At 41.6% G+C, this 15,697-nt stretch overlaps 1 protein-coding gene across 3 annotated transcripts in view; it reads right to left on the reverse strand.

The window, feature by feature from the left end:
- Window positions 1-15,697, reverse strand: part of STX8 (syntaxin 8) — a 104,546-nt gene that overhangs the window by 74,783 nt on the left and 14,066 nt on the right. For all 3 annotated transcript variants that reach the window (XR_008821853.1, XM_056338772.1, XM_056338784.1), the window contains exons 5-6: window positions 14,293-14,417; window positions 12,755-12,847 (exon numbers count right to left, since the gene is read on the reverse strand). Coding sequence is in view for 2 of the 3 variants with exons in the window: in XM_056338772.1 (XP_056194747.1) it covers window positions 12,755-12,847; window positions 14,293-14,417 (218 nt within the window). In the remaining variant the exon portion in view is untranslated. The remainder of the gene's footprint in view (window positions 1-12,754; window positions 12,848-14,292; window positions 14,418-15,697) is intronic.

The following is a 15,697-nucleotide window of genomic DNA, read 5'->3' on the forward strand; positions in this document are numbered from 1 at the left end:
CTCACATAAAAAAAAAGCCCATGACAAACAACCAGTAAGAAACAAAAATCTTCTCTCTTCTCCACCCCCAAAAATAAGGTTTTGCTCTGCATTCTTTGCAAAGGGAGGAACTGGACACCGATCACCTCTCCCCAGCACTGCTGCAGGGCAAAGGCATGTGGATTTGCACTCAGGTACTAACACAAAGATTTGGTTGGCTTTGTCAGTGGTTGGTGGTTGTATCTTCTGCCACTGTTCTCTCTAGTTTAAACACGGCATTATAAACACAAAGGTCAGAGTTACACGGAAAAAACTGTCAGGAGTTTATGCCAAATATCTTATTTTAACACGGGGTCTGCCCAAAACTGACCAAAACCAGCTTTCTAAAATCTCTGGCAGTACTTGAAACCAATATTCCTTTCAGCATTTCTGCTAACACCAAGAGGCGATTGATGCAGCAGGTTCAGCCAAGCAGCCACGGGGAACCCTGGAGCCTCTGGTCCCCAGGTCAATCCGTCAGGCATCCTGCTTCAGAACTGTGAACCCCGTGGCCTCGCTACCCCAGGGCCAAATCCATCACTGTATCCCAGACAAAGGTGTCTCTCAAATTCCTACCCTGAGCTTGGAAACAGGCCGTCAGACCCAGATGTTTCAGACTAAAGGCTCTGGACTCAAACCAGCATTTTTCAGCAAAACTCGGTTCTATAAGAAAATTTTCAACAAAATTTTGAGATCAAACACCACTGGAATTATTTCAGAACAACACAATCTACGTAGCCAAGACATATTTGATAGTGTCCCTACACTTCAGTGCCAGCCGGTTCACATTATGGTATCTTTTTTCAAATGTGTGGTTTATTCCCATCATGCTAAAGTGTTTCTTACAAAAATCTCTTGGGAGAGAGTAAAGAGGAATTGTGTCTCTTCCATGTCCAAGACCTGTATTACTGTCATACTGGAGGATTACTCCAGTTCTTGACGTGTAACAACAAAAGCAGTTCACTGGGGGCAATTAGTACATCACATCCACACCCAGAAGTCATCAGGGCAATAGAAAAGGACTACAGCCAGTGAGGCAGAATATTTTTCACAATAGATGGAACAAACACGATAATACCTACATCATCTCATTTGTTTTGGGACGTGTAGGGATAAAACATTTTAATACATCAGCAATACAAAAAAAAAAGATCACGCTCCTACGACTTACTCCACCCAAGCTTGCAGGAGTTACTTTATTTTTTATTTATAATAATTATAGCACAATTATTTTACCTGTTTTTAAGTGATCTCAGGATGCTTTAAGATATCAACTTCACCATTTTAAAGGAATCCCATATTTATGTCACATTAATTATGTTTATGACTGAAACGTAGCTTTGACCAGCAACTGTTCCCAGCACTCTTATTTCTGCTTCCACCTAGTTGTGATGAACTGTGTACATGCATCCTACAAACAGGTAGCCAGGGGGTCGATTTCTATGTTTGAGCACAGACAAGTATTACCTGCCATTTCCAGGCTGGATCTAACAGCAGATTTTACAAATATCCAAGTAGTATTTAAGCAAGGAAGAAAGCCACATTGCCCATTCAGATACCGCACAGCAGAGATCCATCTGCACACAAGCACTCAGAGCACCAGCTTTATCCTGGTTTCTGTTCTTGCTCTGGTCAGAGCCTTGGAAGATGTTGCATTTCATTTTCTGGTTCTGAGAGGTACCGATTACCAAAGCAATTCCATATGTTACATTTATTTATGGCAGAACAGATCAGCAAAGAACTGAAACTGCCTAGCGACTGATAAATGTGATAGGGTCTATCAATTTTCAATACAGGCGCCACAAGTAGATCTGTGCTTCAGGACTGCTCAGTAAGAAAGCGGAGCTGGAGCACCCTCAGCACCAGTCTGGGAGGGATTTTCCCCAGCACCGCTGGGAGTAGATGGCATCAGCCTCCACGCTGCATCATTCCAGGCTCTCACCGTCTGCTGCACACATTTTGAACATCTCACCATACGTCAAGCACAATCCCTCCAGGCTACAGGAAGGGTTGCCCTGATCTCAATCCACCTCCAACTTAAAACCTGAGCTTTGATAATTAGCAGTATGTCCTGCTCTACCACCTCACCTCAACTTCATACCACTGCATCCAAACCCCTTTTCATACTGTATCTACCTGGCATTAAGCACAGAAGACACTAAAAACACTCTAAAAAAAACCCAGTTCCCACAAACCCTACAGACACTTAAAACTTTCTTTAATATCCAACACTTAAGAATTGCATGACAAATCTACCCACCTATGAATTGTGTTGTCTCACCCCAAGCCCAACTTATTTGGGAGCAACAATGCCCTCGATATTTTGAGTTGTGCTGGACACCAGTCTAATGTTGAACAAGGCAGCACCAGTGATTTCGGGCTTGAAATATAAGCATTGGAGAAGCAATATATTCTACCCAATGTCTAGGAGAACAAGAGAGAAAGGATAGTTTCTCCATGCAAAGACAGGAGGAGAGACGAGCTGGAGGTAATGGGAAAACCAGGAGAATCTGCTGGAGAGCACTCACCAACCCGCTCGGTGGTGAGTAAATCCAGTTCAAAGCACTCTTCAGATTCCAGCAATACCTCACAATAACAACATGCCCAGAAACATGGTTTTCTTATTCTCTCCTGTGTTGTAACCGTTCAGGTTTCAACCCTACAAGTTTTCTGGGAAATCTATTAAAAGCCTATTAAGCATCCAACAGCCCACTCACCGAAATCACCATGACGCAAGAGCATATGGTTCCTACCAAGCATGACTTCCTTTCAAGCCTGAATATCACCTTCTTTCCAATAATGGCTAGGCAAGCAAGTTGAAGTGATACGGGACAGAGCAGTCACCTACTTTTTTCCATCCATAAATCCTCAAAAAATCCTCTGAAAAGGGGAAGGGAGAGACGAAGCACTAAAGTTAGTCTTTTAAAATATAAACTGAAGTATAAACACCCAAGCTGCATTTCATTGCCACAAATAGCAAATATTTAAAAATAAAACATTATTTTTAGTCTAAGTGTTGCTTAAAAATCCGAGAATAAAATTTTGCCCAGAGACAGCGATGTGTTATCATTTGAAAACACTGCAGCAGCCACATCCCATTCACGCCAAACACAAGCGAGAATGCATTTGGGACCCTTGTCTCCAACAGGCAGTTGAAACCCTCCCCGATTCAGCCAAAAAACAGAGGGACAGTACTTAAGGAGAACGAGCCCGACATAATACCTTGGTATTATCTATGAAGGTAAAATAAATAAAATTATACAGAAACTCCCGTAACAGTTTCCTAGATTTTCTAGCAAAGGCTGTTCCGCACGGGACAATTTATTTCTTGCCTTTCTTTTCTGCAAGCAGCAACTGTGAGGTCAGGATAAATAATTTCAGCTGCTCACAGACAGGTATGCAATTTCCCAAAATCGCCCGTAAAGGAGGGGCTGTAAAGGAGAACTGACTGGGTTTGTGCTTTTCTGCTTCTTTACAATGCATGACAGGCAGCCACCCTAAGAAAGTAGGAAAGCAGGCTAGGAAAATAAATCCCCTCTCTATGGTCTCAATTAAGAGATTTTTTGAGCAGGGGGAAAAGCTAAATTAACACGGAAAAAAAAATCACCACAGTGTTGAAATATCTACAATTACAGCTAGGTTTTGTTTTCTTTTTAAACAGTTTAAATCAAATGCCTGAAGCAGCAGCTGGGAAACTCTCTTCTCCTAAAAACTGAGGCTTATATATCCCTACTAGAGCTCTCCATAAGCCCTGCTAGAAAACTGAAGACGAGACTTAACAAATAAAATGTTTAAGATCATAACTCTTACTGAAAAATCCTGAAAGACTTAAAAAAAATTTTGAAACTCATTTTTCCTCAGCGGTAATTTCTCCAGCATTTCTGATCACCATGAAGACGGATGAAGGAAGACAGCTTTCCCCCCTCCCCACCGCGGTGTGGGTGAGGTAGGGATTGACTAACTGTGGAAAAATCCACATAATTGAGAAGACAAATGTTGAACAGTTATTTTACGGCTTGAACTATTCAAGGAAAAACGCTAACCATGCCAAGAGGCCAGACAGGCTCATTGTGTATGTGTGTGAGTATGTAGAAGCCCAGCCACACTGCAGAAGCGCAACGCTTTTATCCTCATCCAGGTTGTGCCTTGCTGGTTTATCTGTTTCTGTAAGCACTGCGTCAAGCTGTAAAAAAATACCGAAAGCAAAAGTATCATCTCCCAGCATTATGTGTACATAGAGTGTAACAAAAATATACACGCAGGCTCGGTAGCATGACGCACTATTAAGGCTGTTTGTTGCTTCCCATGAGAAGACCCTATTTTCAGTTGCTTAAAATGATGAAAAACTTTTAACGACTCGGGCTCAAGATTCCCAACTTGGATGTCTGCTTCCAGATGAATTAAAAAAAAAAATAATATTGAAGTGTCAGCCAAAATATCTCAGTCATTTCAGAACAATGCTGGTTTTTCCACGTTAAGAGTCTCCAGTGGCCTCAGGAGCTACAGTACCCCAATGGTTTCACATTAAGCCACAGAGAAGTTAAAGGGAGATGGAAAAGGACACAGAAAGGGAACTAGTTGAGCAAGAACGCTGGACTACTGAAATACTGACAGGCGGTTTCAAAAGTGGAGGTTCAGACATCCAGAAGAGGAGATTAAAGATCAACTCAATAAAAGCAACAGAACAAGAAGTCTGAAGGAAGTCAAGCTGTAGAAGAGATAGGAAAGAAAGAGCTAGAGAAGGTCACAACAGAAAATAAGAAGTTGTCCAGTCCATCTGCTCTAACTCAGCTCAAGCTGTCAGGAACAACAGACCTTCTTAAAGATGTCCCATGACAGGGATTTCCCAACCTCCTGGCACGGCCATTTCACTGCTGTTGGAAGGATTTTCCTGTTCCATTTGACCTAGACCCAACCTATCAGCAAAAGACTTCTCCCCTCTCTCTCAAACCAACTTCTTTCATTCTCCAAGAACCTTGTGTTCCCATCTCAGCCTTCTCTTCTCCAAACTCAGGTACCTCAGCAGCTCATCCTTCCTGGTGGGTCATGCCTCAGTGCCTGGAATCATGCTTTTGCCTACTCTCTGGGTCCTCTCCCCAGGTCCACGTTACCTTGAAGAGGTCTGGCCCAACCTGTGTGCTGCCTCCTCAGGGCCAAGTGTAATGAAGAATCTCATATCTCCAACCACTGGCTTGTACAGAGCGTTTTGCACAATATTATACTATTTGCTCATGTTTAAGAGTTGACCTTAAACACTATACTCATCTTTAATTTTATTAAACCTTACAGAAGAGTCAAGTTTCGCAGGTAGCCCGACAGAATTTCACTCCAGTCCCTCAAGATCATTTAGAGGAATTCTAGCATTACTCCCAGCATAGCTGCAGCCTTTCCCACCTTTGTATTGTGCAGGTGCTGAGTAAGCACACTGCGTGCTTCATTATCCACGTCCTTCACGACAATGCTGAACAGAACCAGAACGACCCACAAAGCCCAAGTCAAGACATACTTCTATTCCAACTATGAACAGCCAATTCCTAGTTTCCGAGTTTAATTATCCAGTCAGCAACATATCTATTGAAGATTATTCGTTTGAACACATGCTTCCATAGACTACTTACAAGAAAGTCTCGTGAGACAGCATCAAAGCCATTCCTAAGTCAAAATGACACCTAATTCTTTTCCCTTACTCACAAGGATCTTCCACAGAGTAAGTCCAAACTCATTTGGCACAACTGACTCTTAACAAGGACTTACGTGAGAGCCACTGCAGACCTGTCATCTCATCAATACTTACAAATAGGTTGTTTTGCTATAGAGTTCTCCCAGCAGAGTTTGACTGCTAGAAACATATCCCACTAGAGCCTGAAAGGGAGCACAAAGATGCTTACTCCCTATTCTTACCTCTGCTGTCAGCAACCGTCCATGAAGCCCGCAGGCACGACATCTCACACCTCTCTCATGCTGCTCCACATCATCCAACACCGGTAAAATTACCCTGTCAGCCCGCATTGCAGAGGTCCCTGCGTAGGTGTTCTCATCTGGCTGCTGACCCAGGCTTGGAGACAGATCCATATATTGCAGTGACTTCCCTTGTTTTTCCAGTTTTCTTTTTAAGAATACCAAGAAGTTTTACAGATAAGCACTGGAAACACTGAAGCAGCAACATCATGTACTTCAAAGATTAGGAAATGCTGTAAATACTATTTTGTCTAGATACATTTTTTACAATTCAATGCAAATTCAGTGTAACCTTAGTTTTCACTACACAGCTCCTTCAGCAGGCAGCGCAGGCAGGGCTTACTTCCTTGACAGGTACCAAATATTGTGTTTTACCCTCATCATCCAGCACAAGGCTGCATTCCTTATGGACTCCACACAACCCCAACTCTGCTCTAAGGAGTTAAAAGCTTCCTCCCAAACCTTCCAACACCAGCCCTCCTGACAGTAAGTATGAGTGTATTTTGATTTTGACAGCTTCCTTGGGAGATGAAACACAATCATCCCCAACTCAAAAGGAAAAATAAGAAAATTAATAGTTAAGATTTATTTTGGATGTTCAGTAAAAGAGGGCTTGAACCTCTTTTTAAGAAGCCATGTATAAACCAAACTTTATATAGCCTTCCAAATAGTATTTAATCTATTTTCATATATTTCAGGGACATGGTTTAGTGGTGGACTTGGCAGTGTTAGGTTTACAGTTGGGTTCAGCAATGTTAAAGGTCTTTTGACAACCTAAATGATTCTATATGCCCCAGTACTTCATGGGGTATGGACTAGATCCTGACAGGTCCCTTCCAACACAAACCATTCCATGATTCATTACACCCAGAGCACAGCCCACACCAATTTATGTTAAGTGCTCAAAACCTCAGCAAACTAGATCCTGCAACGCCAAGTCAGACACACAGAAGGGAATCGCTTCTACAAAAGCTTGGTGAAGATGGGTCAACCACCATCACACAGAGCTCCAGGGCAGGAGCAGAGATGATAGTTTCATGCTCTAAGGCAACGTTTATCACAGAAGCACAGAATTGTTTAGGTTGGAAAAGACCTTTAAAAACCATTAAGTCCAACTGTTAACCCAGCACTGCCAAGTCCACCACTAAACTGTGTCCCTAAGCATCACATCTACAAGTTTCTTAAATGCTTCCAGGGATGGCGATTCCACCACATCCCTGGGCAGCCTGTTCCAATACTTGACCACCCTTTCAACAACTAAATTTTTCCTAATATCCTATCTAAACCTCCCCTGACACAACTTGAGGCCATCTCCTGTTGTCCTATCACTTGTTACCTGGGAGAAGAGACCTATCCCCACCTATCTCCAACCTTTCAGGTAGTTGTAGGGAACAATAAGATCCCCCCTGAGCCTCCTTTGCTACTGCTGCTGCCACAAAATCTCTTACAGCCCTTGCCTTATTCACTAAACATTTTCCCTCACCCAGAAGAAACAAGCCAGAGACCTTACAAATAGTTTTTGTCACTATGTCAATTCAACCCCAGAAAAGATCAAGTCCTAGCACAAAATTAGGCAGGGCCTGCAGAAAACCACATGCAGTCATTTTAAGCCTAGATATACATGCAAGAAGTGCCATCTAACGTCAATTTTGGTATTCCCCAACTTCGGAGTATTCATATTGAGACTAAGTATTGCACTGTTTAGACTGTTTGTGACAAAAAACAAGGTTTTAACACAGGTGTTAATTTTTCCCCTAAGAAGAGTTAAATCCAACTCAATAGCATGCAATAAAGACAAAACATTTCCCCAATAAAACTGAAGTTATTTCTATTCCAGACAATAAGCTCGGGAAGCAAAATAAAAACCTAACTGCACAGTATAAGGTCAGTCGGGCTATGGATAGTTATTTTACATCTAAGTATTAAAAACGCATGCTTCTCTGCGGAAGTTTTTAGAAAACCTGAACCTGCTGGTGCTCAGCCTTTCCCAAGGAATGCTGAACACCTTCAAATCCCAGCGACCGCAGGACTCAGGCCATCTCAGAAGGGGGTCAGAGCATGCAGGATTGTAACTTTATATGATGAAAACATACATTGTTTAGACTAGATGATGAAAATTTTTAAGATTTGAACTTTAATAATTTCTTATTTACAAACTAACCCTAACAATGACGTAATTCTGCCACACTCCCATTGATTTTAGTCTCGTAACTCAAACATATTCTGTACACAATGCTAATTAGTTTGTATTACAGCAAAAATGTTCTTAATAGACAGAAATGTGAAACAACTTCAGGGTTCCTTTTAGATTACGCAATAGCCATGTAAAATAATCTTTAGGAGAAGCATTTTACTGTCCATATACCAACTGGGCTATCTGCATGAGAGGCGACAGAGCTGTAGTTGAACACTGCCCTAGGAGACACAAATCGCATCCCTGCTGCACTATCATTTCCAATGCTATTTTCAACAAGTCTCTGCATCACCAAGAATACTTTCACTCGCTTTCTTTGATTTTACAAGAACACTGCTCTGTGTTCAAAGCAACAGCTAGAACAGGGCTCTAGTCTCAACTGGAGTCTCTAAATTGCATTTTGATGGAAGCGCATCAGGTTAACAAAAATCCTGCACCAAGCAAGTCGCAGGCTTTGACTACTGAACTGGCACCGAATGAAAGGTTGAGCTGAGTCCACCTCGGAGGCTTGTGTGCCACCCACTACGGCCAGAGGTGACACAGCAACACGTATTTGCAAAGCTATTAAAAAAATTAAAACACACAATACTTCAATTTTTCGTTGGTTTTAGAAATTTCATTTTTACAAGAAATTTAAAATGTTACATAACTATGTAATTAAAGCAGCATTACAAGAGGTCATTCACTTACAATGTTCCATTTTGTTTAAGAACATCCTGGATATTCACTCTGTGTACAGCATTCTCTTGACCAGTAAGAGGACTTAAAACAGTGGCCTGGGTTTGCAGCTTATCTATTTATGAACATATCTATGCTCTGACATAAATTTTAAAGAAGCTGGAAGCCAAAAAATCTGTCCTCAATGGCGTATACCAAATAGAGTGCAACATGGTAGAAGTGCCAAACATGACAAATTTTGCAAGCTACCAATATTTACCACCCATCACAGAGCACTATATTCTCATGCAAGCATGTCACAATGAGAAAACAACATCTCTATAAGGGTAAAACAAACAGCATTCAGATTTTTTTTAAAGCCTTCTTCTAAAATTATTGCACTAGATTAGATTGCCTCATCAACAAGGCCAGAGGCCATTTACACTATTTTCTCTCTTTTTTTTTTTTTTCTGTAACAGATGAAAGGATTACAGAAAGTTTTCTGGGGCCAAATTTGGAACTAATGATGGGAAAATTCTTTTGCTAATCCCCCATCTCTCCCACTGCTAGCAGATGCCTGAGACTGGAACAAAACAACGTCTCCTGGTACCCTGCTTCTACTTTGCTCATCAGTGCAAAATACTATGCTCAGGAGGTTTGAAAAGGACCATCAGCTTTGAGCAGAGCCATAAAATCTGAAGGACAGAGCTATACTGAAAATCTGATTACAGAACGACATGAGACTCCAATTAAAAGTTGGATGCATTGCAACTAAATCAGAGGATGGGACTCATCTACTTAGGGCAGATGTCTGCAAAGAATCACCTCCATCCCAGCCCAGGCTCACTTTAGATCGGTGGGGAAAAATGGGCTGTTCCAGGACAAGCTGTGCCCTGCCCAAAGGTGGATGTGTCAGGATCACACCTGAGCAACCCCTGCTGGTGTCTGCTGACTGCAGAGGAAGCTCAGAGAGACTGGCCGAAAGACAAGTGTCGAGGGACATGAAGCTAAGGGAGGCTGGCGTCACGCAGTCTGCCCAAGGAGAAGGGCCAACTTCTGAAGACCACAGCCACCACCACAGCTGGGCCCATTTGCAGGGTGCCCTCTTACAAACCTCAAACATTACTCCTCGTCACTGCCTGTCAGCCCACCAGCGAAGTAAAAATAGATACCGCCAAGTAACTACCCTTCTAAAAAGCAAAGTTTAATCATTTTTCAGTCATTTAACAAACACAAAAGAATTTACGTGTACCAGCTCTACTCGAGAAGTAAACTTTGCATAATTAATCGGGATGCCTCCACTACTTGTGCATCTGCAAATGCACAGCTACACCAACTGGCACTCAACGGAAAATGCCTCGGGCTACCTCAAAGAGCTGGGAAGTGCAAATATCTCAACTGAACAGCGAGCCTGAGCTGCTCGGGGAGGAAAAAAGCAGGTCTGAATAAAAAGTTGTCTGGAAAATAAGTACAGTTACCCAGCTCCCTAAAGTCCGTTTCATTAACTATCAGACATTACCAGCTGCTTCAGAATTATGCCATATTTTACCATAATGTCAGAACAAACTAATGTCAGAGGCACCTAATTACTTGCAGAAGGTGGGAACGTCCAAAACAGGTCAGGGAAGTGGAAGTCAAGCTTCCTGCAAAAATGGGTGATTTGATGGAAAACCTGACTCAAATAAAAAGAAATACTGACGCAGCACTTAATGAAGATGAGCTTCCCCTACCTCCCCACAATACAGACAATGCCATTATCACTCAGCACTAGGAAGGAAAGAGATTCCAAGTCGGGAAATTACAGGGCAGTTATCCTCATCAACCTGATCGTGTAACAGTGACATGAGATTGGCAGCACGCCTGAGAAAAATCTGTAACTAGTTAAGCACAGGGCACAAAATAAGACGTGCAAAGGGAAAATAGCCCTTGGAAAGTATTGCTGGGGATTTCAGCTTTTCCAGTGTAATAGTGGCAACAAAATGCCCGACCACATCCCCCTGTACCCGGGGGTGGGGGGAAAGGATTTAATAAAATCAGAGAAAACATGGGAGTTGTACGTGCTCAATAGCGATGTGTGATCTGGTTCCCCCATCTGTAAGAGTCAGGCCATGTTCCACCTTTTTCAGACTGCTTAAACGTTTACAAACAATGCACTCTGCATGGCTGGCAAGTTTTATTCTCACGATTCTAGGAAGTGAGAAGCAGAAGCAACTGGGTGTTTTCTCTTCCCCCAGGATCTGGCCCACTGTCAGGAACAGGCAATCCTCGGCACTTTTTACTCTGAGCACTCAGGAAAGTTTCCATCTTTTGAGAAAGGCTTGCTTGGAGCTCAAAAAAGAGCTCACAGGAAAACATGAAGATTTTTGCTCTAGGCTTTGTAACTATCTGTAAGACAAACAAAACTGGCATTATTTGCATTATTTGTAAAAAGGAGGGTTAAATGCATTCCCTATTTCACACATGTTTCAAGGCTTCATTGCTAGAAAAAGTCTGGCATGGTCACGCAGGAATGCGATGGTACTATACACATTACCTTCAGGGTCCCAAAAACATAAGGAGCTGGGGAGCCTTCCCCTACCCCCAACAGAGGGAAATGGGACACAGATCATATATTTTCTTGATGAGAAACCAAGGTTTCACAGGGAATTAGTAAACATGCTCATGCTTCCCACCTGTTTTCTATTTAGAGCAAAAAAGCAATTAATATGACTTTTTAAACAACAGTTAATAGAATAAACTTACGAAACCAAGATTTCTAATTGAAAATGTCTTTACTCACATGAGGCAGAGGATCAAAATATGACAAGAGCACTAAGCATAGTTTCTGCCAGCTGCACAAACCGTTTCTTAACAACCTTAAGATTAATAAACAAAGACATATTCTAGACATTTCATAGCCCTCCTGGATTTAGCCATGTATGCAAGGCAAACACAAGAAAGCTGTCCTCTTACTTCACTCATTTGGAACAGAGCTCCCAAGTAGTACTTCATGTTACGTGATTGTTAATACGGGAACCCCCTCGCTCTGAGCAGGCATGCAGGGAAATACAACGGGGAAAAAATACAGGTCCAGGAAGAAGCAGATTTAAGCGTATCATTTATTAGCAAGTAAAAAGACATTTACCTTCTGAGTGGCTAAGTACAACACAACCCAAGGATAAACCATATGGCTCAAGCCTTTGTGCAAGGGAGAAAGCTGGCAGGGGTCCAAGGCTCTAATTGAACTATTACCATATTGTAAGAAATAAAAAAGTCAGAAAGACTGGAGGATCTGCTCTCCTAGGGACAGTTTATGTCATGCAAACAATTAAGTGAGTAACAAAACACATTTAACAGGACAGCAATTCCACCATTTGGATACTGGCTCATTTTAAAGAAAATAGGTACTCTTCTAGTTCAATATTGCACTTAATTTAATCCTACATTCAACGCCATGAAACCTCCAAAATCCAAATCATTTGTAGCAAACAATACAACGCTTCTCCTTCAATCGCTGTCTCAAGGCTTTTTCATTTAGTTAATAAGGAAAGACGCAGAATAAGAATGCTCAAGTGAAACCCAGCAACACATAAAAGCTTACCATAAAAACTGTCATAAAACTGAAAAATGCAAAATAGAGTACAAAATTAACTTTGTACTTCGTGCAAATAATCACCCATCTTTTCTTTCAAAAGGCAGGCTTGATAGAAATATACCAAACGTTTTATGTTGTACATGCACAACAGGGTATGTAGTGAAACACGATAGAACAACCAGGCCATGAACAGATGGAATCTGTAGTGGTGGTTTGTTTCTAAACCTTTACAGTATTGTCTTGTTACTTTGTGGGCAAAAAGCAGTGCAGCTGTATGAGGAGCGGGAAAAAAAGGAAATTAATCACAATCTTACATAAAAATGAGGCAAACTGAGTATGAATCTTGTTCTTACCATTCTGTTCATCCAGCTCATTCCCAATTTCCTGCCCCATTTGCTTTTGCCGGGATATGATTGAAGAAAGAGCATCAAGTCCAGCATCTTGTTCTGCACCAGAAAAATATATAAAATTACATGAATAAAATTGCCAGTATGCCAGGCTATGTACCGTAAAAGATGAAAAAGTGAAGAAAAATATCTAATCTGTGCTCAAAGAGTTATAATGAGTTAAGAAAAATATATCAACACAACATGAAAATTAATCCTTATGGCAACAGCACTCTTAAAATAATGTGAATGATGGGTAATTATTTTCTCTGCTCTGGCCAGGACATTTAGCTGAGGGTCCCCCACAAAAAAAAAAAAAATAAATTCCAAGGGTTCAACATTCAGCTGTTACTCAATTATAAATGCAGGAGATTTTCTGGCACACCCAGAGAGATCCCTGATTAGCCTTTTTAAATTTTCCAAGAAACTTTTATCATTAATAAAAGACAAACAGGTGATGCAAACACCAAAGAATTCAAGCTGATTTTTAAAGCTGGAAGAGGATAGAGAGTGCATGGAAAAGAGCCTCAGACAGAGGGGACATGGGGGGAGCAGCTGAAGGCTGATGTGCTCCCACCAGCTCTGCAGACGCTCCTTTATTAAGAGCCACACTGCCTCTGCTATTCCAGTCCGCAGGTACCACGCTGCCCTTAGCAAGCACCTTAACCAAAACATGCAGTTGCCCGAAGTTGTCAAGTAGAACAAGGAGATAAGCTGGAGGCTGGACTGACACACTGCGAAGCAGCAATGTTCCATAGAGCAAGACTGCCAGCCAGCTGCAGCCCAGGAGCCAAAAACTGTACGGGATGGCCAGACCCCCCTTCCCTTCAACAGGAATACCTCTCAGCCTCCCCAGGGGATACCTACGGTGGAATCAAAAACCAGAGCTTGAGGTTTCTCCTGGACCATCCAAACAGAGTTCAGGCCGTTCTCCTGAACTGTAGCTATAAATGTTGTTTCACATGCAGGCTAAAGCGGGCTTTATCTGGAGCCTGATTTCATTTGATTACTTCCAATACTTTGACTGCAGAGAAATTACCATTAACCACCTGATGTCCTCAGGCTGAGGTTTTCCAACACTTCCAAGGTTAGAGATTCCTTATGGGTCTTGAGGGCCAAAATCTAAAGACCCTTTTTAGAGTAGCTAATTCTTGCCGCATTCCAATTCAACAATACATCGAACACACCCCAGCCTGAAGCACAGCAGTAATACCATCACACTCACCGCAATTAGCGAGATCTCCACTGCAAACCAAAACCATGAGTATGGTCAAAGTCAGGGATGCCCTGTAAGTGCATCTCTCAAAATCTGATTTAAGATGCTTTCAGTTAAGAATATTGCAAGCACAATACTGCTCCTGCAAGTACAGGTAACAACCACCTGGAACTATCACATTTGACATCTCCAGGTAACAAAACTTCAGCATAGGTTACTGTATTGACCGTCTAATAAGGGCTCCTCCGAGTCCTAGCAATGCTTATAAAAAATAGACAGACTCTTATACCTTCTATGATCCTTCGCTGCTGCTGCCTGAGATCGTCAAAGCCAAGCCCTCTGGTTTCCTCAGATTCTTCCATGAGCCACGGGTTGGTTACACCTCGTTTGACCCCTCCCGTCATTAGGCTAGATCTGAAAATAACCTCAGTAAGTAACTTTCAACACAAAACCCACTCATCATATAATCCGCACTTGCAAGAGTGGCTGACAGAGATGGAAGTGTACATATTCATTGCACTCCATTGTGTTTCTCTGCAATCACAGAAGAAATTAGCCAAAAAGAATCCGACGATCTCAATAACAAATACATCTTGCAGGCTCCATAACACTGCCTAGACACGGTAAAGCAGGGAGAGAAATAATTTTGCAGTGAACAATTAAGCTACTTGCCAAAATATACACCACATTGTATAACATATTCATATTAAATATTGTTTGCATGTAGAAAATGCATGTAGCATTCAAAACTGTGACAAAAATATTACGGTTAATAGGAATACACATATTATTCATGCATTTGCTGTGTGAACACAAACTTGTGAAAACACTGCGGTACAGCCTGAAAACTTCCAGTAGTAAAAGGATCAACACATTAGCACAGATGCAAATCAGATGAGACTACTAATTTTCTGCAATCCTGACCAAACCTAAAAGAGAACATTTCTGCATTTCAAAAACCGCACATGGAATTCACAGTTACTCTCCTGCACTTCCTAGTCTGGCATCAACATGAACAAGCAGCCAGGCACACACACTCTTAAATGAAAGAGCAATCAAGTTATGGGTTTTCTTTTAAAAGAATTATGACTTGAGGTTGTTCACATTATAGACACTTTCCTGGTTACAACAGAATACAAGTTTTTCACATCCAGGGCACATAAATTCAAGTAGTAAAATGAAATGCCACTTAAATATTTTTCTCAATACCAGATTTCTGGTTTCTACCTTTCAGCTTTTCATCGGTTTTCCCTACAAGAAAAACATCATATGACAGACTGTGAGCCACTTGAACCCAAGACTGCAACTCAGATCTGGGGTAAGAGTCATCACTCAGCAGCAGTGCAGAAGTAAGAGGTTTTGCTTTCAGCTTTGCTTTTTTTAAACTCCGTATTTTATTCTCATTTTACCTTCGCCCCATTCTTTCCCAAAGAAAACAAAAACAGTAAGCATTTTTAGGATCTCTCATAATCTCATTTTTTTTTTAATTACACTAAGGCTTTTTTATTTTTTAAATTGAGTCCAGGTCCCTTCTCTGTGAGATATACTGGAATGCTGTACAATAGCATGCATATGCTCGAAATAATTTTGTGGTCAAAATTCTGTATCAAAAGAAGTTAAAAGTATCTGTGGAGCTCGGGGGAGTTAATGCACCCTGCTGAGGGGTTCAGCTCTGGGGAGGGATGCCTGAAGTT

Source organism: Falco biarmicus, chromosome 1 (assembly GCF_023638135.1).
Source record: "Falco biarmicus isolate bFalBia1 chromosome 1, bFalBia1.pri, whole genome shotgun sequence".
NCBI classification, from domain to species: Eukaryota; Metazoa; Chordata; class Aves; order Falconiformes; family Falconidae; genus Falco; species Falco biarmicus.